Source organism: Hylobates moloch, unplaced genomic scaffold (assembly GCF_009828535.3).
Source record: "Hylobates moloch isolate HMO894 unplaced genomic scaffold, HMol_V3 SCAFFOLD_3, whole genome shotgun sequence".
Taxonomy (NCBI): domain Eukaryota; kingdom Metazoa; phylum Chordata; class Mammalia; order Primates; family Hylobatidae; genus Hylobates; species Hylobates moloch.
Window position 1 is genome coordinate 13807441 of NW_026652278.1, and position 24629 is coordinate 13832069.

Genomic DNA, 24629 nt, shown 5'->3' on the forward strand with positions numbered 1-24629 from the left:
GGGTTTCACCATGTTGGCCAAGCTAGTCTTGAACTCCTGACCTTAAGTGATACCCCCACCTCGGCCTCCCAAAGTGCTAGCATTACAGGATTACAGGCGTGAGCCACTGCGCTTGGCCTTATCTTGGCTCTTATTCATGTAAGTGAATATCTAACACCTCTTTTAAAATCTCACCCTAATTTCATCAACTGGGAAATAATTGGACTATATTATTTCTAAACTATTCCCAGCTTAAAACATTCAATTCCACTGTAATGTTCAGTTTGGTGAAATGATGGAAAGCCTCCCAAAAGGGAACTTTGAATCAGCTCTAAAAGGGGGAGGTTGCTACAAACACGATTAATGGTAAAAACAGGAAGAAATATTGTTTCACTGATTATGAGAAATACATGGGAATGATTTGGAGAAAATATCCCTCTCTCTACAAATGGGACCCTCCTAGGATTGCTGAACCCAAGCATGGATCGATGTAGCTGTCTACAGTCCAGCAACCTCCTTTTCCATCAAATCTCTTTCGCCAATGCAGACATTCGCAACTTTGGCCCTTACCACTCACAACCCAACCACGCACCCCTCCCTAGGTTCTGACGATGATGGCTGTGTAAGAAGTGACTTTAGAAACACTTTAGAGAGGGTGTTCCACAGCCCGTGCTCTTCAAAAACGTCAAGGCCGTGAAAGCAAAGAAAGGCTGAGGGAAGACTGAAGAGAAGTTGCGTCTAAATGTGGTGCTCATGATCCTTGTTTCAGTCCTGGAAGACATCCTGGAAGTGGGGGAAAACTGCTATAAAAAAGATTCGAAAATGGGCTGTGTACTGGATAATAATGTTGTAAGAACGTTAAATTTCCCAAATCTGGTAAGTCTACCACGGTTATGAATGAGAATGTCCTCCTCTTCGGAAAATATTTGCTATTCAGGGGAAAAGGGACATGATGTCTGCAACTAATTTTCAAACAGTTAAAACACATCAATAATATACGAGAGAAGAAATGACAAGGCGAATGCAGACATATTGACAAACAGTGAACTGGATGAAGTGTATGTGGGACTCTGTATGATTCACACAACTCTTCTATGAGGTTGAAATTATTTCCAAATAAAACAAAATTTTAAGAGGAGGGTGCTCTATTCCAGGGCCCTGGCCAGTGTGACCATTTGTAATGAAAGAATATCCCACATTTGTTCACCGGGGGCTTTCCTTTTTAAAAACTGTAGCATTCAGCTGCTCAAGTTGCAGCCACAGGGGGCCCAGGGCTGCTGACTGTTCTGCTGCTAAGCTGCAAGCTGCTCAAACTAAATGACATCCTCTTCCAGGAACCTGCACCTTGTGTCTCCACTGGAAGATAACCAGACCCCTGCCTACCACCTTCCCCAGGCCAGCCCGGCTTCCAATCCGCTATAGCTGGCTGATGCCTCAGCCAGACCACATGGTACCTGATTACAAAGGGAGGAGGGGGGTTAAGACATGGGCCCTGTGGTCAGGCTCAGCCCTAAGCTGAAGAGATAAAACGAACACTTCTGAAATACCGCGAATAATCACATGTTGAACTCATACAAGTTGGGAGTTCTCATTAAGGGACTCATATGGGCATCACGAGATGAGAAGGATGAGTAGGCTTCATGGAGGAGACAAGACTGGCTCGTCCCTCAGAGGACGGGCAGAACCTGTACTGTGTGGGCATTTCAGGGAGCGGGTTCAGCACGGGCAAAGGCACAGGGGTGGGAATGAGCAGAACGGGCCTGCAGAGTGGAGTGGGTAACTGAGCAGAAGGTGACACACTGCCTACACCCAAGATGAGGCTGTGGCTGCGCTGTGGATGGGGGTGTGAAGAGCCCTGAAAGGGTATGGTGGGCACTAAGGAACCTGGTCCCAGGTATGTAAGTTCTGCCAAGCTGTTTCGTCTGCTCTAAGTCAGCTGCAATGCACAATGATCAGCCCAGCAAAAGCTGCAGAGTGCGGAGGGATCACAGCCTGAGCAACTGTCCCGCATTTCTGTTAATACCTAGCAATTTCTCGAATCTCACTTGCCTCTAGGTACACGCATGTTTAAATAGGCAGGGATGAAGGGGGAACCCAGGGCACCCACAGAGCTCCTGCAGCCCTGGAGACACACCACCATAACCGGTCTGCTGACGACTAACTTCCCGTACCTGAGGCCTGTCGACCACGGTGTGCACACGGATGGGCGACGGGGAGTGGAGTGGCGTGCTGCTCCTGGCTGGTGAGCCCTCCCGGCTCGATGCACCCTGGACAGATGACCTGAATGGGGATGCCGCCCGAAGGGGCCGGGGCTCCCAGTCATCCCCCTGGATCTTGTGGTACACAGGCTGGTGGGTCTGGTACTCCCCCTGCTGCGCTGGGTAGTGCGTCTTCTGGGCTTGGTGGAAGGCGGGCTGGGCTGCTGGCCGGGTAACGTTCTGCTCGTGTATCACCGGAATGGAGATGTACCCCCGCGGGAGCTGGTGACTGCCCAGGCTGCTCCTGCCGGAGGAAGGCAGGCTGGCCGAGGAGGATGAGGATGAGCAGTCGGAGGCAGCTGGAGACTGGGACCGCTGCAAGAGACACAGGGTAGAGGGCATGACCCCACAAATGACTCCCCTAGCTTGGTATCCTGACCATGCCTTCTGCTGTGCACCTCCTCAGGGCAATCCATATTGTAAAACCTCCTATCTGTAATTTTCAATTTTCAAAATGTGGGGTTAAGACTGAGAGCTTTAGGGCTGGGCGCGGTAGCGTAGCTCACGCCTGTAATCCCAGCACTTTGGGAGGCCTAGGTGAGCGGACCACCTGAGGTCAGGAGTTCAAGACCAGCCTGGCCAACATGGTGAAAGCCCATCTCTACTAAAAATACAAAAATTAGCCGGGCGTGGTGGCACATGCCTGTAGTGCCAGCTACTCAGGAGGCTGAGGCAGGAGAATTGCTTGAATCCAGGAGGCAGAGGTTGCAGTGAGCTGAGATCACACCACTGCACTCCAGCCTGGGCAACAGAGAGAGACTCCACCTCAAAAAACAAAAAAACAAAACAAAACACACACACACACACACACACACACACACACACACACACACACACACACACACACCAAAAACTGAAGGCTTTGGAGTCAAGGGGCCTATGTTCAAATTCCTAGTAATTCAATCGTTTTCTAAGCTTCATTCGAAATATAGGAAGAGTGTCCCTCCCTCACCGGGCTGCTCTGAAGATGAGGTCAGTCACCTGGGCCAGTGCCTCAGCCCCAGGCCAGCACACAGGAGGCACTCATACAAGGGATGTGTTGTCCCCACTACCCTTTCTCTGCCAATCTACAGAGAACTTGGCTGAGCAACTGCGAGCTGCAAGCATCCTGTGTGGCCCAAGGCAGGTCAAGCACCTTTCCCTGCTGGGCCACCTTCTATTCACCTCGAAATTGAGAGCATTTCCTCTTCTAGGTGCCTTGTTAGCCTAAATTTGCGAAGATGTCTCGCATTTATGTGTCACTTTGATTTCTTGCAGCAAAACCATTATAAATACAGGCATTACTTATTTTTTTATTTTTGAGACAGTCTTGCTCTATCACCTAGGCTGGAGTGCAGTGGTGCGATCTTGGCTCACTGCAACCTCTGCCTCCTGGGTTTAAGCAATTCTCCTGCCTCAGCCTCCTGAGTAGCTGGGATTACAGGAATGTGCCACCACGCCTGGCTAATTTTTGTTTTTTTTTTGTAGAGACGGGGTTTCACCATGTTAGCCAGGCTGGTCTCGAATTCCTGGCCTCAAGTGATCCACTTGCCTCAGCCAGCTACTACCTCTTTAAGAAAAGAAAAGAGCCTCTGGTATCCCACATTAACTGTAACTTTTCACTCTCAAGCAGGTGTGAAGCTGAACCGATTCAGACGGAGCTGAGAGGCAAGCATGACTCTGGGTGCAGATACGACACGGGAGTTTGTGCCCAGCAACAACACTGGCACACACAACAGGATGATCTGCAGACAGGAAAATGAGAGGGCTTACTGCTCAGGAATCCTACTAGGAATGCCTCAAATCCAGCTAAGAACCAGATTAAGAACTATTTTTTAGCTATTAATGCACAGAATCCATTGACAGATCCCTGAGATGTTTGGCTTCAGGATTAAAATGCTGTCTTAAAGCAGCTGCCTTCCTGACTCCTTATTTCTTTTTAAACCGTGGTGCACGGTGAGGGCAGGCATGGGGTCTCATTTTCCTATCAACATAGCTCCACAAGTGGTTAAGATTTATCCATAAGCATTGAACTGAACAAAATAATACACAGCTATCTCTGTGCTTCTGAATGGAAAGCCCAGTGTGAAGAAGGAGCACGGAAATTAGGAGCCAGAAGGCAGGCCAGGCTTCCGGTCCCAGCTCTGCTCCCTCCACCTGTGTGCATCTGGAGCAGGCAGGCTGCGGTGTGCCCTTCCAAGCCGTTCCTTAACTACAAAAAGAAGCCACATGATTCCTGCCCTGCTCCACTGAAGAACAGCCCTATGAGATGCCGAGGGATGATGTGGGGCCATCACTCTGTCTCTGCTGGGTGACCTCTGACGCTGCAGGCCAGACCCAGATGCCCTGCATGTGAACAGGTGCCTGGCCCAGGACACTGTCCTCGGGGGCTGGGCCCGGCCTGGGAAGCACAGCAGCTTGCTCCCTAGCAGGCCTGTGAACCTGGCCTCTCCTTACCTCAGGTCCGTGGGAGGCTGGGGGCTGGGCTGCCGCCGCCGCCACTGCCACCTGTCCACACTGTTTATCTGGCTGAGTGGTTTCTGGCATGCCCCGCAGAGGTGACTGGGACCTCTGAGGAGCCGCTGCTGCCGCCTCAGTTCGGAATCGCTGCATCCCAGGCTGGGGATAGGCATGGAAAGGGTGCGCCTGCCGGTTCTCAGCGCCTTCATGCAGCACGGGAATGGGAATGTAGCCTGGTCGGAGCTGGGGGTACACAGGGTGGCCTTCCCTAGCAGGCGGCAGCCTAGAGCCCTCCCGGGAAGGGCCATTGGCAGAGGATGGAGTCTCCTGAAACAAAAAGTGGAGAAACACAGGCTGGTTAGAAACTGGGAAGTGAACCCTCCTGGCAGAGGAAACAGTGTGGCACTTGGCATTGTAATCTTCCCGAGTGACTTGGGCCTCAAAGCGTCAGCCAGCTCCCAGCCCCTGTACCCTCCAAACCCCCTACCCCACAGAGGCTGCTATTTGGCCAACAGTTTAGGAATTAGGGGCATCAGGAGAAAGCCAAAAGTATCTGTTAAGCACAGGAAAGGTCCCAATTCCCCAAACTGGTAAGACAGGTTTCTTTTCTGGGTGACCGAGGGAAGCAGTGGGTGTAGGAGAGCTGCCCACGCCCTCATTTTCAGAGACCTGGATCAGAAGATGAGCTCCAGGAGCAGCGGTCAGCTCCAACTTCTACATTACAGCAAGTGTCTCTGTTTCCAAAAAGGCCCTCACATTTCCCAGCAATATAGAGCTTGTACTGGGCCCAAACACAGGACACAGTTTGGGAATCTTTACAGAGAAGTTGGCTGGGGAGCGAGGGCTGCCTCCTCAGGAGTATTGTTAGAACAATTTGCAGGAAGGGGAAGGACAGGGATGCAGAGGCAGCACAGGGAGAGAGGAGCACCCAGGGGTAACTGTGTCGCCTAACGATGCCAACTGACAAAGATTCTCTGCTTGACCAAACCTTAGGCTTCCGAAGCATCTCCTAGGCCCATCTGTGTACTTCCTTGTAAAGTCAAGTTTTAGCAAAAGACACTGCTAAGTCAGTTTAGCCAGAAGCCCCCTCCCCAGCCTCACTATCTGGTCAGCTTCCTCAGCCTCCATCATCCCCAGGTGCTGTCTAATCACCCTGGCCTGTCTTCGGCAAGAATCCTGTTTGGTCAGCGTAGCCAGAAACACCCTTAGCCCTGATGTTTCCTCTTCTAATTTTCCATCCACACTGCTCCTTGACTATAAATTCCCACTCGCCCGTGCTGTATCTGAAGTTGTACCCAGTCTCTCCCCACGACTGCAAGACCCCAATGCCGTGGTCCCTATGCCTATCTTGATGGCCCTGAATAAATCTTCCTGACTGTGCTTTAACAAGTATCACTGAAGAACTTTTTCTTCAACACAACAGAGCCTGCTTGGGCAAGGAGCAGTTGGGGTCCTTCTCTTATGTCCTCTCCTGAAGTTCTCCCTTCAGTGGCCTGGCTATTTTGGGACCCTTGAGAAGGCCAAGTTCCAGATGTACCACAGGAAAGATCTTATTTCAGACAACAAGGCTGGCCAGTCACTCACTGGGCAATGCCATCTCTCAGCAAGCTGGGGCTGCGCAACAGAAGTCCTAACAGTCCCCGAGCGCTGAGGGTCCTTTCCCAGGAGGGGAGCTACTGATAAGTGTCACTTGCACATATCTGTAGAGGGCAAGTCTTAAGAAGCGGAGTGATCTTTCCTGAAGGAGGCAGCTCTCTGCACGGCGAACAAACACCAAAGGCTAACAATCTATGAGCTTGCCAGGGACAATCTCTACTGCTGCAGAATCAATCAAAAGTAAGGACAGATACTGAGGGCTGCTCTGCACTTTGAGTGAACAGACTATTAATTCTGTGATGTTTCTATTTGTGTGCAGGCGTGGGCACCAGGTGGCTGACCCTGGTTTAGCCCTTTCAGTCCCATCAACTGCCTCCCTCCTGCTGAGACCCTGCCCTTGGAGGGCCTCCAGCACACAGGAAAGGCATGGGTGTCACTGTGTCCTTGGGGACATGGGCAGACAGGCATTCTCAGATTAGAACAGCCACGTGCTCAGGGCGGCGGCATTACATTAGCCTGCTTAACTCTCAGGTCACCCAAGAGCAGGAGCAGGTCCAGGCCTCACATTCAGAGCTGAATTCCTGCCGTGAGACGGCCCTGACAGGGAGCCAGCAAGAGGCGCTGAAGAAACCCTCTGCTACTCGGTGTTGAGTCATAACATGCCTGTGGGCATTCTGTCCACTCACTGAGGTCCTCCTCCTTCCAGCCGAAATCAGGGCCTGCATTAGTCCTGCAGTGTCATTTTTGCTGGCTGCCCAGGGGCTCATTGTTTCTTCCCAGCCACGCACAAAAGCCTCAACCATCTGCGCACTCCACACAGCAGGGCCCAGCAGTGAGCAAACCTTCATCCGCCACCTGCTCCTGGGCAAACATCCTGTCACCCACTGAGGAGTCCTATGGGGATACCAAACCAGCAAGGGGCACTCCCTGCCAACAGGGACTTAGAAGATGGGCTAAGGAGGCAGGAAACAAACAAGAAGCAGAATTACTTGGAAAGCACGGAGGCCCTGAGGGATGGGGAAAGGTACAGGCTCTTCCATGGTAGACACCGCCCTAGGTAGGGTCTAAGTGTGATTCATACCCCTATTCCTAACAGTTCTGTGAGCTTGGGTAATTCTCTTACCTCTGTAAGCCTACATTTCCTTTTCTAGAAAATGGAGCTAGCCAACATCTGCCCTGGAGAAATGTTGTGAGGTTTTATAAGGGCATATCGAGAGATGCCCGGAAGACTGGCAATAAATGTGAGTTTCTCCCTAAATAGGCACAAAATTATGCTCTTCAGACTCCAAAGTGTCAAAGGAATCAAAAGCGAAGGATAGGGCCAGGCGCCATGGCTCAAGCCTGTAATACCAGCACTTTGGGAGACTAAGGCGGGCAGATCACCTGAGGTCAGGAGTTTGAGACCAGCCTAACCAACGTGGCGAAATTCCATCTCTACTAAAAATACAACGATTAGCTGGGCATGGTGGTGGGCACCTGTAGTCCCCGCTATTCAGGAGGCTGAGGCAGGAGAATCGCTTGAACCCCGGAGGCAGAGGTTGCAGTGAGCTGAGATCTTGCCACTGTACTCCAGCCTGGGCAATAGAGCAAAACTTTGTCCCAAAAAGAAAAAAAAAGAAAAAGTAAAAGTGAAGTACAAAGTGAATTGATGGTGCTAGAAACCAGAATGGTGGTCACTTCTGGAGGAGATGGTAGTGGCTGGGAAGGGTCTCGAAAGAGCTTTCTGAGGTGATGGGAATATTCTCTTTTTCTGGGCGGTGGTAAATGGGTGTATAGCTATGTAAAACTCCATCAAACCCCCACACTGCCCACTCCACTACATCCCACCCACACTCTCTGGTTTCAACTGGGAGAGCTGCTGATCCCAACCCATTGTAGCCAGACCCTTCCAGGGCCTGGAGTCCTCAGACAGGCCTTGAGGAGATGCAGCTCCTCCTGGGGGAAGCCCCTGGATCCAGAAGGCCCTTGAGCCAGCCAGCCATGAGCTAAGCACCTCATGCATCTCGCTGAGCACATTTTGTGCCTCCATTGAAAGAGGAGGGGAAGAAGACAGGAGAGAGAGGGAGGAAGGAAAAACAACTGTGTCTGCACACAAGACTGTGACAGCAGAGACTGCTTGCTGGAGCCAATATTCAACCTTTCCAGAAACATGGCTTGGTCCACGGGGAAGGAATGTAGTCACTGCAGGCAGGGGCAGTGGTGTCAGAAGAGTGGTGGGAAGCAGTGGCAAGGGGCAGGCTTGGGGGTCAGTGCTGAGCTGAGGGAGATCTGGCTGGAGGCCCAGGGGCCAGGCTGGAAGTGGGGGCTGAGGTCCACCCTTCTGAGTGTTCCAACCATCATAGGAGATGCCTCAGCAAGACAGAGGGACTGGAAAGGAGAAGCCAGGACATGTTGGGAAGTGAGGAAGGACGTCATGGAGGAGGAGATGAGCACAAAGCAGGGCAGAGGGCCTGGAGGGGAAAGGGCACCCAGAAAAATGAGAGGCACGTGGGGGGAAGGGGAAAGGTCTCCACTGCGCGTGAGGTCCACTGAACAGGCCAAGCCTGCCGGCACAGCTGGAAAGCAGAGACAGTCAAGACAGGCAAGGGCGGCCTGGCTGCTTCTCCAACAGTCCCGAGGTCTGTATTCCTGGGTTTGGGTGAATTAATGACCCATTTTTGCCATTTAATAAAAAACCAAGTGTCTCCTTGTAAGCACTGCATCTAAAAGACGTTCCAGGCTCCCCTTCTACTCTGGTGGGGTTTTGTTAAACAAAAAACAAAAAACATTGCTTTAAATAAAAAACACACGAATTTCACAAAATAGGCAATTAAATACTTCTACGTGAATGAATAATTTCAACCAAAAACAAAACTCCCACCTGTAATGAGGTCTGTGACGGGAATGCTGATGCCACATTCTAATGTTCCCATCCACTATCATTAGGGTCACAACAGCAAATGCTTCCACTTTTACTAAGTAAAAAACACCACTTGGCCCAGGTGCGGTGGCTCATGCCTGTCATCTCAGCACTTTGGGAGTCCGAGGCGAGTGGATCACCTGAGGTCAGGAGTCCGAGACCAGCCTGGCCAACACGGTGAAACCCCGGCTTCACTAAAAAAAAATACAAAAATTAGGCCGGGCGCAGTGGCTCACGCCTGTAATCCCAGCACTTTGGGAGGCTGAGGTGGGCGGATCACGAGGTCAGGAGATTGAGACCATCCTGGCTAACACGGTGAAACCCCATCTCTACTAAAAATACAAAAAAAAAAATTAGCCGGCGTATCTTGGCATTGTGATCTTCCCGAGTGACTTGGGCCTCAAAGCGTCAGCCAGCTCCCAGCCCCTGCACCCTGTAGTGCAGGGTGGTGGTGGCCTGTAGTGGTGGTGGGCGCCTGTAGTCCCAAGTACTCGGGAGGCTGAGGCAGGAGAATGGCGTGAACCCGAGAGGTGGAGCTTGCAGTGAGCAGTGAGCCGAGATCGCGCCACTGCACTCCAGCCTGGGTGACAGAGCGAGACTCCAGCTCAAAAAAAAAAAAAAAATATATATATATATATATATATATATATACACACACACACACACACACACACAAATTAGCTGGGTGTGGTGGCGGGTGCCTGTAATCCCACCTACTCGGGAGGCTGAGGCAGGAGAATTGCTTGAACCCGGGAGGCGGAGGTTGCAGTGAGCTGAGATCACGCCATTGCACTCTAGCCTGGGCTACGAGAGTGAAACTCTGCCAAAAAAAAAAAACCACACACACACACACACACACACACACACAAAACACCTGGAAGAGTTAAATTGCCCTTTCTCTCTTCTACGGTGTTTTCAACACAATTTAGCAAAGAGAGATATTTTGTAAATAAAAGAATCAAAAGAAAAAATGTGTAATATTTATAATTCTCCTAGAATCTGACTAAAACATGTCTCTTCAGTCTACTAAGTGTTTTCAAGTTCAAGCACATCCAGATAATGCCTCTTGGTTACACCAGCATCTCTCAGATAAGGCTCACTACATGCCCCTTCCTGATTCAAGCGGGAGCTCGGAATCTGCCTCCTCAGAGTTGGGGGGGACAGCTCTGTGTGATTACAGGACAGGGACTGGGACGCAACCACAGTGACCAGGCAGATGACTGCTGATCCTCATGGCCACCTCGTCAGGGCCCGCCTGCAGCTCAGAGCTCATTATCCTTATCTCTGGCTAAAGACATCAGGAATATCAGATGATATATATCATACAAAATCCAATTAGGAAAGAAGAGCCCAGGGGCTCAGTCCTGACTCTCACTGCTTATCTCACTATATTAATTTATTAAATGAATTAGTTAATTCTGCCCCCTTGTTTGTGCATTGCATTAAAAATCTGAGGCATGTCTCAGGGCACCAAACAACTCCATGAGATAGCCAAGACAGAAAGCAGGAAAAAAATGACCCCAGATGAGCCAAAATTTGCCCTATTATGTACAAGATATTATGATTAGAGAAAGCCTGAGGTCAGGTTCTGAGCTTTGGTGAGCTGTTGGGCTCATTTGCTTAAGAGCAGGTCTAAACTGCACTAGTGGTTTTTAGCAGCAACGTGAGTGCTGAGGGAACAAGCAGGAGACCCAGGAAGAGGCTGCACTTGGTCCTAACGCTGGCTCTGCCCCTAAATACATGTGTTACGGAAGCAGCTCACATGCCCTCTGTGAACTTTAGTTTTCTTAGCTGCAAAATGAAAGGGAGGCCCAAAAATGTTCTAGAAAGCAGTGGTTCTCCAGCGCTTGGGGTATCGAAGCACCGAGGAAATGCAAACATTGCAGACTCTAAGCCCAACCCAAGTAGGTCTGATTCCATAGGTGTGTGAGGAAGCCTGAAGGTCCGCACTGAGAAAAATGATGATGGAAAGTTCCTTTCAGCTCTGACACTCTGCGTGGCCTGATTTCCAAAGTCCCTTCAAGCTCTCAACAGCTATACAAAGCCCCCAGACAAGGAAACGTTAATGTCACAGAAATCTAAAAATGACTACTCCTAACTACACTCAAATCATATCAGAATTGCTGGAACTCAGAGCATCCCAAAGTTTCATGTCCCAGATGAAGAGGAGGGCCCGCCCGGGTGCAGTGGTTCGTGTCTGTAATCCCAGCACTTCGGCAGGCCGAGGCGGGTGGATCACCTGAGGTCAGATCCATTCCCAGGAGTTTGAGACCAGCCTGTCCAAAATGACAAAACCCCGTCTCTACTAAAAATACAAAAATTAGCTGGCCGTGGTGGTGGGCATCTGTAATCCCAGCTGCTTAGGAGGCTGATGATGCACAAGAATTGCTTGAACCCGGGGGTGCGAGGTTGCAGTGAGCCAAGATTGCACCACTGCACTCCAGCCTGGGCGACAGAGTGAGACTCTGTCTCAAAAAACAAAAACAAATGAAGAGAAGGAAGGCTCTAACCCCCAACCCTGTGCCCTAAAAGCAGGGTGGGAACAACAGCCCCTGGGCACCTGCAAGGTGTCTGCCTAAAGAGGCGTACGCTGGGCACACACATGTTCACGAAAGAGCCATGGAGAAGAATCTATCTTGATCCACCCACAACTGACTCCCTGTACACTGAGTGGCCATTGAAACCCGAAAATGGGCACCTTCTGTGAGCCCCAATCTTGGCTCCATGGTACACTGCTCTATATTTTATTTTTATTTTTGAGACAGAGTCTCATTCTGTCACCCAGGCTGGAGTGCAGTGGTGCGATCTCGGCTCACTGCAACCTCTGCTTCCCGGGTTCACACCATTCTCCTGCCTTAGCCTCCTGAGTAGCTGGGACTACAGGTGCCCGCCACCATGCCCAGTTAATTTTTTTTTTTTTTTGTATTTTTAGTAGAGACGGGGTTTCACTATATTGGCCAGGATGGTCTCGATCTCCTGACCTCGTGATCCGCCCGCCTCGGCCTCCCAAAGTGCTGGGATTACAGGCGTGAGCCACCACGCCCGGCCAGGTATAGTGCTCTTTAAAAAGTTGGCTCCACATCTACAAACCACAGCTTCCATCACTCTGGTCTGAACTAGGAGAAACAGTAACAAAGGCAACTCTTAGGGCTGTCTCCTAGCACTTACGACTTGGCAGGCCTGGAGAATTAAGTAGGACACAGACTGTATTAACTGGGTTTTTAGGCCAGAAGAGCCTTCACATGGGTCAAGTGAACACTTCAAAACTTCTAAAACAAAGAAAAAAGATGGAAGAACATAGGAATCCCGGAACTCCTCATATGGCTAAGGCCTGGATCAAAATTAAGTGGCCTGGCTCGCCTCCATCAGGCAGGAAACAAACAAAACACACTTTCTTCCAAAGTGCAACTGGAACTGGGCGTGGTGGCTCATGCCTGTAATCCCAGGACTTTGGGAGGCCGAGGCGGGCGGATCACCTGAGGTCAGGAGTTCAAGACCAGCTTGGCCAACATGGTGAAACGCTGTCTCTACTAAAAATACAAAAAAACAAAAAAACATAGCCAGGCATGATGGCAGGCACCTGTAATCCCAGATACTCGGGAGGCTGAGGCAGGAGAATCGCTTGAACCCAGGAGGGAGAGGTTGCAGTGAGCTGAGATCGCACCATTGCACTCCAGCCTGGGCAAGAGAGTGAGGCTCTGAATTAAAACAACGACCAAAACAAAAAACAAAGTGCAACTGGAGTCGAGTTTCAGCACCCTACCAAAGCTCTCTGCTTGTTATGACGGGGTGCATGAATGAATTAAGTCTTACTGCCCATTTGATACTGAAATAAACAATAAACAGCCATTCACATCCCTATAGCCAAAGTCAAAATCCCTTCAGTCCCCACTGGATTGTAATACAGGGTCTCTCCCACTCCCCCAGCACTATTTTGGACGCATAAAAGACTCGGGGAAAATTCTGAATAATAAACTAAGTCCACACTCCACTTACAGCACACCTGAGGAGTTAGGCTTTGTCCAGAGACTCCTGGTTAAGACAAGAGGTCTGTGCTAACCACATACTCGATAAGCTATCACAAGTCACAGGCCACTGGAGGTTTTATCTAATATGCCTGTTACTAAAATATATATACATTTTATCCTGGGATAAACAGATGACTGTCCCTATGTGTTTTCAATGGGGAAAATTTTTTTTAGACGATGAAACCAACATTGCTTCTCTCTGCAGCTGTGTCCAAATAAACAGGAATGAACCAGCATGAGCCTGGGTCTTCAAGTTGCCACCCTGGGTTCCAGTCCCTCCTTGATGCTCACCAGCTGTGTGACCACGGTCAGGACTCCTTGCTACTGTTTCCCCAGCTGTAAAGATCCTCATATTTCCCAGTGGTTTTTGCAAGAGTTAAGTGAAATAAGGTACGAAATAAGGTACAAGTCTTTGTAAACTCTGAGCTGCTCTGTGCCCTAAACAATCGGGTTTTTCTTTCTTTTTTTTTCTTTTAAGAGACTGAGTCTCGCTCTGTTGCCCAGGCTGGAGTGCAATGGCACAATCTCAGCTCACTGCAACCTCTGCCTCCCGAGTTCAAGCAATTCTCATGCCTCAGCCTCCCGAGTAGCTGGGATTACAGGCACATGCCACCACACCCAGCTAATTTTTGTTTTTGTTTTTGAGATGAAGAGTCGCTCTTGTTACCCAGACTGGAGTGCAAAGGCATGATCTTGGCTCACCACAACCTCTGCCTCCTAGGTTCAAGTGATTCTCCTGCCTCAGCCTCCTGAGTAGCTGGGATTACAGGCATGTGCCACCACACCCAGCTAATTTTGTATTTTTAGTAGAGATGGGGTTTCACCATGTTGGCCAGGATGGTCTCGAACTCCTGATCTCAAGTGATCTTCCTGCCTCAGCCTCCCAAAGTGCTGGGATTACAGCCGTGAGCCACCACCCGCAGCCACAATTGCATTTCTTTATTCCACAAATAGTTATTGACGGACTCAGCTTTTCTCCAGCACTAGCTGGTTGGGCTTACAGTTTACAAGGCCTAATTCTTTTTTTTAAAAAAATATTTATTTATTTATTTTAGAGACAAGGTCTCGCTATGGGGCCCAGGCTGCTCTCGAACTCCTGGGCTCAAGTGATCCATCTGCCTCGGCCTCCCAAAGTGCTGGGATTACAGGTGTGAGCCACCGCGCCCTGTTCAACAAAGCCTAATTCTTTATAGTCTGTCTCACCGAGTTGGTAGTAAGACGGTTAGAATTAGAAGCCCCTTTATCTGAGAATCTTAAGAGGACTAATTAGCAAGAATGTCACTTTCCCTGCTTAAGACTTTATCCAAAGTTTCACAACCTGGAAGCAAACAGCCAAAGACAACTCTAGGGACCTGAGCCCTAAACTACCTGCCTCTCCAACAGGCTGGGCTGCTGCTCTGGGGAAGAGGCCTGCTCTGCAGACAAACTCCTGGCTGAGCAGGGCGCCCAGCTGCACTGACTGTGGCTCCTTGACACATCTCCCTGAGGCCTAGGCAGAAAAGCCAGGCCAGGCTGGGACACAGAAGGGTCCGCCTGGGAGCAGAACATCTGCTGGCGTCTCCTCAACATCCTCGATGGCCCCTCACCAGGGCACATGTCAGCCATCTCCAGGCCAGGCACCATCCGCAGCTGCTGGTATTTCCCCTGCCGGGGGCACTTGAGTCAGCATCCAGCCTCCCCGCAGCCCCAGCCCTGCAGCCCGCCTCACGGGTTCCATGTGGCAGAGGTAGGAACTGGAATGTGGCCCAAGGTCACAGAAAAGTTAGCTTCAGGGCATGTTAGAACATACCTACCTCTTCTTTAGGGGAAAAAAAAAAAGAGCAGAGCCACCTGCTTTAATCAAGCCAAAGTCACAAATCACAGACAGAAACTACCCGAAATTTCCATCCCAGGAAGCTCTGAATCTAGACAGAGCCAAGGAAAAGGGCCTCTCTCATCTGCTACGTTTCCATGCTAAATGTAATGGTCAGCCACCTGGCAAGTCCATCCTCCAGACACGACCCTACAAGGGTCTGTTAGGTCTCAGCGTACAGGACATCAGCAGGCGTGTATTCTGTATAAAATACAATTTCCAAAAGAAAAACATCCTCAGTTCATCAGCTGCCATGCAGGCAAGGGGACCCTCTCTGATGGACAGTGAGACCCCTGAGTCCCAGAAGGGGCTCTGCTCCCACCTGCAGTGGCTTCTCAAGCATTTGGCCCACAGCAGCCACACCCCTCAGAAGAGGGTGGTGGCACTTGGAAAACCCCTCCTTCCTTCCATCTGCGGTGACATTTACACCTGAGAGCTGGGTCCAGAACAGCTGTGCAGGTAATCGGCCCCTTAGTAAGGTGGGCTGACGTCCCCCCTCACAGGCTGCGCTCCTAGCTCCTGCCTGGTACTTTGTGGCTGCACAGACACGGCTGAGGGAGACCCTCCCCTTGAGGAGCTGGGGCTGAGTAAAGTCAGCGCTCTACACAGCGCAGTGCAGAAAACAAGGACCCAGCCTGTCTCGGGCAGAGGATGGGGAGATGCGTCTACGGACGCATGGGGCGGGGGCTGGCAGCTGGGTCAAGGCTCCCGAAGGCCCCGCAGCTTCATCTGTTACTGTTCCTCTACATCCTCCACTCACAAAGGGCACGGGAAGCCCCAGGGAGGGCTCTGAGGGCTACCTGGACACTGGTCGGAGGAGTCAGCTACACTCCGTACAAGGGGGATAAGAGGAGGCCTCGCTTCTAGGAAACAAGACCCCAGGCCTCTCTGAGAGCTGAAAGGCCCATGGACAGCCAGGACGGTCTGCTGTGTGGAGAGGCCACACACCTATCCACAAACACACTTCTACTCCACAGAGCAGGCTGCAAATGTTTCCAGGAGTTCCACGCATGCATCAGTTCAGGCTTTGGGGCGTTCGCCTCCCACGCACCATCTTCCTTGATTCTCCCAATCCTGCTAACAGGAGTGTTGCTATGCCCACTTCACAGAAGGGGAGACTGAGGCTCAGGGAGGGTAAGTGCTTTGCCTAAGATCTCTAGAACCCAGGTTTGTCTGATGGTAAGGCCAGGTGGATGCTAACCTTTCTACTACTCCTGTCACAGCTGTACACTGTGATAACATTCATGTGTCACTAACGTCTCCAAAACCTTCATCTCCCAGGGTAAAACGCAGCAGGAGAGGCAGCAGGAGAGAAAGCCTTCCATTTTGCCCAGCCACGCTGGGCTGAGGCTCAGACCTGGAACATTCAGTTCGAGTGTGCTCTGGGTCAGGGAGCCAGCGCTCCATGCTGAGTCATCGGGCCAGCCAGGCAGGGCACACGAGAGTGAAGGCACTCAGCTTAATTCTGAGTCACCACAGCCCCAAGACTGCAGGGACGCCCGGCATGGAGCGCTGTCAGAACCGGGGAAGATCCCGTCCAACCCAGGAAGGAATGCTAACCCCGCTGGGATGCTGGGGGTCTGAACTGACCCTGAAAGGTGGGCCAGCGAAGGGGCTGGCTTTTCTTCTGCACATGAAGGGGCCTTCCCATCCTCCCACCGTTTGAATTTTTAAACCATCCATTCATTTATTCATTCATCCAATGTCAAGGAAGAATTTTTTGAAATAACTGAAAAAAAATACATAATTCTACTTTAATAAACACTAAGGAAGATACTTTAAAACAGCAAACATTTTTTCTCCAATTGAATGCTAAGGAATATTCCGTAGAAAGTCTCCCCAGTTCACTGGGGCACAGCTCTGTGCTGGGAGCTCTTGGACAGCTGAGCTGTTTACAGGCTCCTGACGCACAGAGCTGGCACTCTGCGATTCTAGGCTTTTCTGAATTGACAGTGAATAAGAAGCTTCACATATACGGTGTCTGATCTTACTGCCAGCCACACGAAAAAAAATTTTTAAGAGACTCCTTTTACAGTGCTAGGGGCTGCTCTCTGCACAGTTATGGAAGTAGGGTCTGGCTGCTGCCAGCTCCCAGCCTCTCCAGCCCTGCTGGAAGATGCTGTGTCATTGGGAGAAACAAAAAAGAGCTTCTCCAGACCTGTAAGGATGAACTTAGGGAATCAATAGTGAAGTCCTTTGTGCAGAGAAGGCCATTCACAAAGTGACAAAAAGGAGCAGGCCTCTGGGGACCTTTAGGAGCCCAGGGCAACTCTGCAGTTCTTAGGAACCAATGGAAGGCTTCCCGGGACACACCTGCACCCTTCACGGGCAGCTCTTCTGTGTCTGCCTTCACGCTCCGGGCAGGCCCGTGTTCTACCCTTCTCCACAGTCACTCGTTTGATCTTTTCTGAGCCTGTGGACCCTGCCAGGCATCAAGAGGCAGCGATGAAGCACACAGACTCTGCCCCAGAACTCTTAACAGGGGTGTGACCCCAAGGCAAAGCAGAAAAGTGCAGAGCTTAGGAAAAAAGATTCAAATTAAAATAATATGGGGTCCAGAGGAGAGACAGCCTGCTTTGGACCAGGAAGAGGCAGGACATGCTTTGTGGAGAACGGCCTCAAAGTGGGCAGACTTGTCCTCTACATGGCATTTAACACTGTGACTCGCACATTGTGGGCGCTCAGTGAATTTCAGATGGGGTGAAGGAGTGAGTAAAGAGTTGGGCCCATCTCCTAAATCCAGACCCAGGTTCAAGACACAGGCCAACATTTCTGATTAACTGTACAAAGATGGACTCAGGGCTGTTTATCACCTCAAGCTGTGCCTGGGAGTATAAAGCAGCCAGGCCCGCTAAAGGCAAGTCTGTCTGTCACCCCTTCAGGAACCCAGGTGAGGGTAAAGCCACAGAAGTCTTTCTGTTTATCACAGGCCAGGCACACTGCCTCTCCAAGTTTGCTGTCCCATGCCTAAGATACTTCATAGTTTCTACTTCAGAGAGCTGGTGAGGATTTAGAGATAAGGCTACCAAAAGCACCCACTCATATCTGGCACATATACATATATATAAGTGTGCTGACAGACAGAAAAACACTATATTCACTCCTCTCTCCCCAAATTCTTCCTAAGCTTTTGCAAGCTGCCTGGCTTCCTAAAAGGCTGCCAAGGTCCCAAAGATACCTTCATCGAAATACGTGACGACTTAACACCAGATATCTCACATGGTATCACATGTGCCACATGACGCATACGGAGGAATCCTGCACCTGCAAAACGAGGGGCTCTGGAGCCTGCCTCAGACAGCTGGCTGATGGGCATGGTGGCTCTCACCTATAATCCCAGCTACTTGGGAGGCTGAGGCAGGAGAATCGCTTGAACCCAGGAGGCAGATGTTGCAGTGAGCCAAGGTCGCACCACGGCACTCCAGCCCGGGAGACAAGAGTGCGACTCTGTCTCAAAAAAAAAAAAAAAAGAGAAGGCCATTTGAGTCTATGCTCTGAGGCAGAAGCAGATCAGGGGTGTGTTGAGTCACAACAAAAGGGAACCCGGGAGAGGCTGGAGAATAACACAGTCAAGTGTGACACAGGGTTCATTCGTGTTCGCCAGTGCCAGAGGGTCTCAAAGATCCTAATAAGCAAGGCTGTTGTCTTCAGTTTCTTCTGTAAGCTCTCTTAAACATTTAAGAGCAATATTAAAACAGCAAAACTTAAAGGAGAAAGAGTAGGTCTGGATGATGAATGGTTTTCTACTTTGGATGATAAACATCAGAACATCATTTTTAAATGTCAATAGAAAGTAATAAACGTGTAGAGTGGTTTATATAAGGTGACTGTGTGTCATTCCAGAAACGAAGACAGCACTAAGCAAGCCTCATGGGTGGTATGAAGCCCTCTGACTCACAAGCAGCCCTGACAGCATCCAACAGTTAAGCCTTCCCAGCCCTGGCTAACGTCAAACGCTGCCGCAGGTCCTGTGTACAGGCTCCACCCTCATAAAGGGCAAATCTACCCTACAAAACGGGACAAATGATGTTCTCAGAGGTGCAGTCGGTTCTCATGTGAACAACACAGGCTGTTCTTTAGAGGGGAAAATGAAAGTCCTGGATGAGCTGGGCTCAAGGCATCTGGCCATGCTCTTCATCTGCCCCCCAACAAATCACTTTCATGCAGTCGCACAGGAACTTCCTCAGCCACAACTGTAACTTGCTGGAAATACAAAGGAGAGAACGGCCACTCATTTCCTGATTGTGCTCCGCCTCTGCTAAGAGGCATAACAGCTTGCAATCGATCTGGAAAGAGCAAAACGATCTCATCTCATCTTTAAGAAAATTCAGGAGGCTCTGCTGAACCTTAAGCAGAATAAATGGGTCTCTCTACTTCAATCATAACTCGAAACATTTCCAGTGTCATCTGAAAGGATGTTTCTACCTCCTTCTCACAGTGCCTGAGTATAATCTGTTAAATGATTATGGTGAGATTCTGCCAGGTGGGCAAGACAGAAAGAAAAGGCTCTGGCTTGCTTCTTCCTGTGGTCCAGGAGGATCTCTGGACCACCTCCCCACTCTCGCACTGCCAGCCACCCTGCCAGACTCTGCAAGGTGCTGTCTCCGCTGGCTTCCCATGTCACCCCCATATTCACACCTCCAGAAGCCCGGGTACCCGGGGAGTTTCCCCAAGAAGGAAAATGGAGGCTCGGGAAAATGCTCCGCAAGTTAGATGCTCAGGAGGCACTAAGCCGCAGCTCCTCCTCCCCAAAATGGGATCACTGGCCATCCGTGACTCCCACTGCCTGTGCAGCAGAATCAGAACCACCAAAAAAGCTTTTTGGACTTAATAGTTTTCTGGGCCCTACACTGAGCAATTCAGATTTGAACATGGGGTTGGGGCAGGGAGGCGATGAGACACAGCCACCATCTGTGTTCTTAACAGGACTCCCTGGAGACTGCCAGGCTGGTAACTCCCAAGATCCACAGAGCTAGAGCAGCCCTGCTCCAAGAGGGAGGAAGGTCTCCCTCTCATCCCAAGGAGGCCTGGCAGGAACAGCACTCCAGAATATCCGGCCTCAGTTTATTCAGGGAGAAGCCTGGAGGAGTGGCTGCACCAGCATTGAATGCCAAACTCTGCCAGGAAGGGGCCTGGACTGGTATGAACTTGTCAAATTAGTGGGAAGCCCAAGTGTGCAGAAAATCAAAATCCAGGAAGACCGCAGGTGGGGAGGCCCAGCTGCTTAGAATGAGGCTGGATGAAGCCCAACATCTTTGCCGTGAGCCATCCTGCTTCAGTAACAACAGAAGATACTTGCTTTCGCTCTGCCCCTCGGTGAAAACAGGGAGTTGTCCTCACCACTTCTGGAGAGGGCGGAGGATTAACTGCAAGACGGCAGTAGAAGATGAAATAAAATACAAAGGTCTGGGCCGGGCGCGGTGGCTCACGCTTGTAATCCCAGCACTTTGGGAGGCCGAGGCGGGCGGATCACGAGGTCGGGAGATCGAGACCACGGTGAAACCCCGTCTCTACTAAAAATACAAAAAATTAGCCGGGCGTGGTGGCGGGCGCCTGTAGTCCCAGCTACTCGGAGAGGCTGAGGCAGGAGAATGGCGTGAACCCGGGAGGCGGAGCTTGCAGTGAGCCGAGATTGCGCCACTGCACTCCAGCCTGGGCGATAGAGCGAGACTCCGTCTCAAAAAAAAAAAAAAAAAATACAAAGGTCTGGTCTTTTCTTTCCATTTTCTTACTAACGTGGTTAAATTTTAAACATCCTGAAGCTGAGTCCTCCCCCAAAAGAGAGGTCGTCTCTTGAGCTCCTCATGCTCAATGAACAGCTTTTTATTGATTGACAGCATTTCCTCTTGAAGATGATGATGCTCAGGCGGGCCTCAGCTCAGCTCCTCCAAAATCGCCCTTTGTTTTATGCAAGGGCCTTTTTCTCATTATGCATTGAGAAGCCAATTTCAAATACAAAATGATATTCAAGGATTTTCCACTACATTTAGTCTCCAGTAAGGTGTAACTCACACAAGTGCAACCAGATATTGTGTGTGTCAAAGCACCGGATTGAAAGCAATGAAGCACAAACAGCTCATAGGCTGAATGTTAGTTTTCTCCTTAAGTTTTGGTGCCATGCTGACAAGCCTCAAGTCATTCACTTGGTAAAGGGAGCTCTTTTCTTGAGTTGATCACATCCCATCATCAAAATCCAAGCAACCTCAGCACAGAGGTCAGTGACCCAATTACTTGGTGGCCAGGAGGGCACAAAGATAATCAAGTATTCTAGCCTGCACGCTTCAGCTTCACAAAACATTCACTTCCAACTTCTGAAGAGACACAATGCCTCTTACTAGGACTTTCCTGACACTAGTTCTCTCCCTGTTGTTGGTACTAGCTGGATGACCTTCAAAGTCACACCTGAGCTCTCTGGGTTTCAGAAAATAAAGAAGCCTAACATAAGAGATCTTCAAGGACCTTTCAACTTTAAAATTTTGACTGCGAAATTTTCAAATAAATCTTTCCAGCATCAGATTTCTGATTTGGTAGTTCTTTTTATTTGTTGAGAATAATAATGGTAACTAAACCTGCTTTTTTTATTTTAATAAGGTTTATGAAATCACAGCCTAACCCATGCACCAGGTGGGTACAGGAAGATCTCAACTTGCTGGGTAAGTTTCATGCCGAGAACAAAGTGCTGGGAATGTTTATGTTCAAACTTGATCTTCACTCACAACAAAGGTGCCAGCAGATACCACTGTCCCTATGTCTACATGAAGAAGGCCTCAAAATAATAGTTGTAAACCACACTAAAGATCAGGTACATCCACGCAGACTCCCTAAGAAAGGTGGTTTGAAATAAGCGTCAGTTTCACCCAAAAATGGGTTGAACAGACACACAAAAAGGTATATGTAACTGTGCCCATCCCAGCTAATTACAGCCTCTTGTACTAATTTTCAAGAATAAATATACAACTGATCTCTCGTAAATGTAAACTGCTGCCTGTACACGGTCTCACTGTTGGGCACCGGAGTTTTATCAATATTGTTAAAACAAAAAGTGCATAAAGATGAAGGGAAATAATACAGGTCTTTCTTCTAAAATAATGGGTTACAAAGCAGTTTTAATTTGGTGAGTTTTTAAATCTTCAAAATAATTTACCAGCTCTTTGCTGCTTTTATCTTGCCCAGATGGCATTAATAATTACGCTTTAAGTATAACATGTTTTTAAAAACTTTTTATTTTGAAAGCTCAAATTTATAGGAAATTGAAAGAATAGTATGACTGACTATGATTTTTGAAAATTAACACACTCATTCCAAATTTACGTTTTCAAATTTCATGCTCTTGGGGATTAAGTATATATCCTTGCATATATGTAAATGAGACATACTTCTGCTGTATTCACAAGAGTATCATTACTCAGTTATTTGTGTACTGGTAACAAATCCTAAGTATTTTAATACCATAACAAGGCAGGAAGCGAATGCCATTATAAATATACACGTATCATTCTCTTTCTCTCCAGTGTGAGGCAATGTGGTAAGGCAATGGCCAACTGTAAGTCTCAGATCTCTAGTTTAGAAACTGCTGGGGAGAAGCACACCCTGTTTTTTATTTTACAAGTCATACTAAGATACGTTCATATTGAAAGCACTTTCAAACAGTAATACAATTTTAACTTAAAATACACACACACACATATATATATGAATGTTTTGACACCAGCCTCCAGAGTCATTGGGTGCCTAACATGGGACAGTAGTCAAGATACCCCTCAACCAAGTTGGAGAACTTGAGCAGTAAAATTCCCCCCAAAACCACCATCCAAGCTTGCGAGCGTCCCCCTCGAGTCCGCGGTCAGCGGGGTGCGCCGCGGGTCCCGGGCCCGGAGGCCGAGCTGGCAGCAGGGGCCGCGGTGGGCCGGGGCCTCCGGAGCTGACCAGGCCGGCCGCCCCTCTCCCAGCCCGGGAGCGCGAGGCCAGCGCCGGACACCCGGCCTTCCGCCCTGGAGTCGAGTCGTGGACGGCACCGGAGCCACTGCGGGGTCGCTTCCCGGGACACCGAATCCCGGGGCCTCCTTTCGCCCCGACGCCTGTCAAGGGCGGGTCCGGAGCGAGGACTCGTCCGGGCGCAGCGGGAGTGTGTGGCGGGGCGGGGAGCCGGTGTACGCCCGCGAGGGGCCTTCGCCGACCCCCGGGCCCCGCCGCCTCGCGTCCCCCCGGCCCAGCCCACTCCCCGCCGCCTGCCGTCGAGGTGGCGCCGCCGACCAGGGCGGGCCGCGGGCCCGGCTCACCTTGGGGCCCTCGGAGGGCACGCGCGGGTCGTTCCAAGTAGTGGTGCGGCTGTTGTGGTCCACGAAGAAGGGCCAGCCGGTCTGCGGGTCGATCTTGATCTCCCAGCCGGGCGGCAGAGGGTCGCGGTCACCGTTGCCGGACGCCACCTGCATCATGGGCGAGTGGGTGGCGGCGCTCATGCTGGGTCGGGGTCTGCCCGCCGGGGCGCGGGTGCGGGGCGCTGGCTCCGAGCGCCGAGTCTCTGGCCGGGCCGCCGCCGTAGGCCCCTCTCCGCCGCCGACGTGTCCGGGAATCCGGCGCCGGGCACCTTTATGAATTAAAGGCGGGGGTGACGTGGCCAAAGAGGGGTGGAAGTGTCTGGAAATAGCCTCCTCGCTGCCAGAGGGGAAGGAGGAGATAAAGGGAGGTAGCAACTGGCCGGCTAGAAACTTCTGGTCCAGTCCAGAGAAGTTGGCCGCGGCCCGGGGTTGGATGCGGAGCTCCGCCCTGAGTCATCGGCTATAATCGCGGCGGGCGGGGCTGAGAGGCGGGGGCGGGGCCTCGGCCCGCTCGCCCCTCCCCCACATCCTCCCGCCCCTCCCCCCTCCGCCTCGTGCGCGTGCCCGGGCCGGAGTCGCCGCGGGCGGGCGCGGGCGCGCCTTCGGGGTACGCCTGCGGGTGGGAAGCCGGACGAGCTGGACTGGGGGCGTCCTCCGTGCGCCCTGGGCGGGTTTCGGCTTTCATACTCGCTCTCTCCCTCTCCTTTGAGCCGAGTGAGTGTTCCCGGGGCTGGAGTCCGTGCTCCCCGTGCCTGCCGCCACTCCTTCCTTTACAAACAAAGCCATCTCGCCCACCTCCACCCCCTCCCCCATATATGATAGCCGGGGACCCTGAGGGCTGTCCGGGAGGAGCGCGGGGACGCTCATCTGACACCGGAAGGAAGCCAGGGAGAAAATGGAAGTCAGTGCAAACTCACCTGCCTTCCTTTGGAAACTTCAAGAAAAAAAGGGATTGTATCAGCTGATAGCTTTTAGTCTCCTAGACTAAAAAGAAAGTTTCGTTGCAGTGAACAGCTTTAAAGATAAATCACATTTTCTTGGATTTGGATCTTTTTTATGGTAGCGGTTGGTTCTTGCTATCTTACATCTTGACCCTGATTTGGGAAGTAAAGACCGAACCTAACCATGACATTTTTTGTTTGGTTTATTCAATTGCACTTGTAACCTGTCAAAGGAGAAAATTACAACACATTTAAAGATCTTTGTTGTTGTTGTTGTTGTTGTTGTTGATTTTCATTTTTTAACTTTTATTGTTAAAGA

The 24629-nt window shown here is 50.5% G+C and overlaps 1 protein-coding gene across 2 annotated transcripts in view; it reads right to left on the bottom strand.

Annotated features, from left to right (window-relative positions):
• BAG3 (BAG cochaperone 3) overlaps window positions 1-23830 on the bottom strand; it is a 26147-nt gene extending 2317 nt beyond the window's left edge. Inside the window, exons 1-3 of one of the 2 annotated variants that reach the window (XM_032176382.2) lie at window positions 23331-23830; window positions 4674-5003; window positions 2151-2552 (exon numbers count right to left, since the gene is read on the bottom strand). In XM_032176382.2, the coding sequence (XP_032032273.1) occupies window positions 2151-2552; window positions 4674-5003; window positions 23331-23510 (912 nt within the window). In that variant the 5' untranslated portion in view covers window positions 23511-23830. The remainder of the gene's footprint in view (window positions 1-2150; window positions 2553-4673; window positions 5004-23330) is intronic. The other variant, XM_032176389.2, reaches the window with a different exon arrangement.
• Window positions 23831-24629: the final 799 nt, after the last annotated feature.